The sequence below is a fragment of the Petaurus breviceps genome, unplaced genomic scaffold, assembly GCF_028583685.1.
Source record: "Petaurus breviceps papuanus isolate PSGF00001 unplaced genomic scaffold, PetGlider_PUasm1.0 225, whole genome shotgun sequence".
In the NCBI taxonomy this organism is placed as follows: Eukaryota; Metazoa; Chordata; class Mammalia; order Diprotodontia; family Petauridae; genus Petaurus; species Petaurus breviceps.
In genome coordinates, this window is record NW_027185889.1 from 21,036,623 (window position 1) to 21,037,637 (window position 1,015).

Genomic DNA, 1,015 nt, shown 5'->3' on the forward strand with positions numbered 1-1,015 from the left:
GGGGAGAAGAGGAGGGAAGGGGGCACGTCCTTACCTTAGCAGGCTGGAGAGTGGCAGAGCCCCGGAACCACTGCCTAGGATCCCTCCTTTCCTCCCAGACAGGAGTTTCTCCACCAGAGCCACATTTCCAGTTCGAGCCGCTTCCAGTAGCTCCTGGTCCTTCCCCATAATCACTCACACCCGCACCGGGAAGGGTGGTGGGGGGTGGGAGTCCTTTCCCCACCTTATGCTCCTAATTCCCGCCCCTCTCCTCCCTCCCCCCCCCCAAATCCAGCGCCCCTCCCCACCCCACCCTAAAAATAAGGAGAAAGCTTCAGTCAAGGAGAGATTTCTGCAGACAGACGGGAGAGTCACCAGCACCTCTCTACCTTCTCCTCTTCCTCCTCCTCTTCCTCCTCTTCCTCTTCAGGGCGCAGCTTTTACTGAGGGGAATTCAACCATCTCTGAGGAGGGGTGCTGTGCTAGCTCAGAGGAGGAAGAACCACCACTCCCTGCCTAAAACCCTGGGGCCTTTTTTCTTTTCCTGTGGGGTGCTAGGGGGACAGGTTGCTTTTTAGAGATGGGGGTGGGGAGAAAGGTAAGGATCAGGGAGAGGTGGGCAGTGAGGAAGCGAGAAGGAAGGGAGAACCAGAGAGTCTTTGCTGGCGCCGGGAGGGAGCAGAGAGCGAATGACCAGGGAAGGAGGCAGGGCTGCCGCCCCAGGCCCGTTGCTGGGAGACCAGAGCTAGCATCAGAGATGCTGGACAGATCCGAGCTCTGTGGAGCTCAGGCAGCCCTTTGCTGCTCCTCCCTGCTCCTAGTCCGCGGGCCGAGCTCTCTGGCTTGCTTGCACGCTGCCCCGCGGCGGCAGCGGCGGCCTGGGCTGGGGATGCAGCTGTTTGGAAGCGGGGTTGCTGCTGTTGCTGCTGCTGCTGCTGTTGCTGCTGCTGCTGGTGATGCTGGTGATGCTGGCTGTGGTGGACCGATTGCAGCCGGGGCCGCTGCTCTGCTTGAGGAAGGTTGGGGGAGATGAGGC

The 1,015-nt window shown here is 60.9% G+C and overlaps 1 protein-coding gene across 1 annotated transcript in view; it reads right to left on the reverse strand.

The window, feature by feature from the left end:
• Window positions 1–197, reverse strand: part of ANKS1B (ankyrin repeat and sterile alpha motif domain containing 1B) — a 1,399,804-nt gene extending 1,399,607 nt beyond the window's left edge. The window contains exon 1 of the mRNA XM_069095213.1: window positions 35–197. Within this exon, the coding sequence (XP_068951314.1) occupies window positions 35–168 (134 nt within the window). The 5' untranslated portion in view covers window positions 169–197. The remainder of the gene's footprint in view (window positions 1–34) is intronic.
• Window positions 198–1,015: the final 818 nt, after the last annotated feature.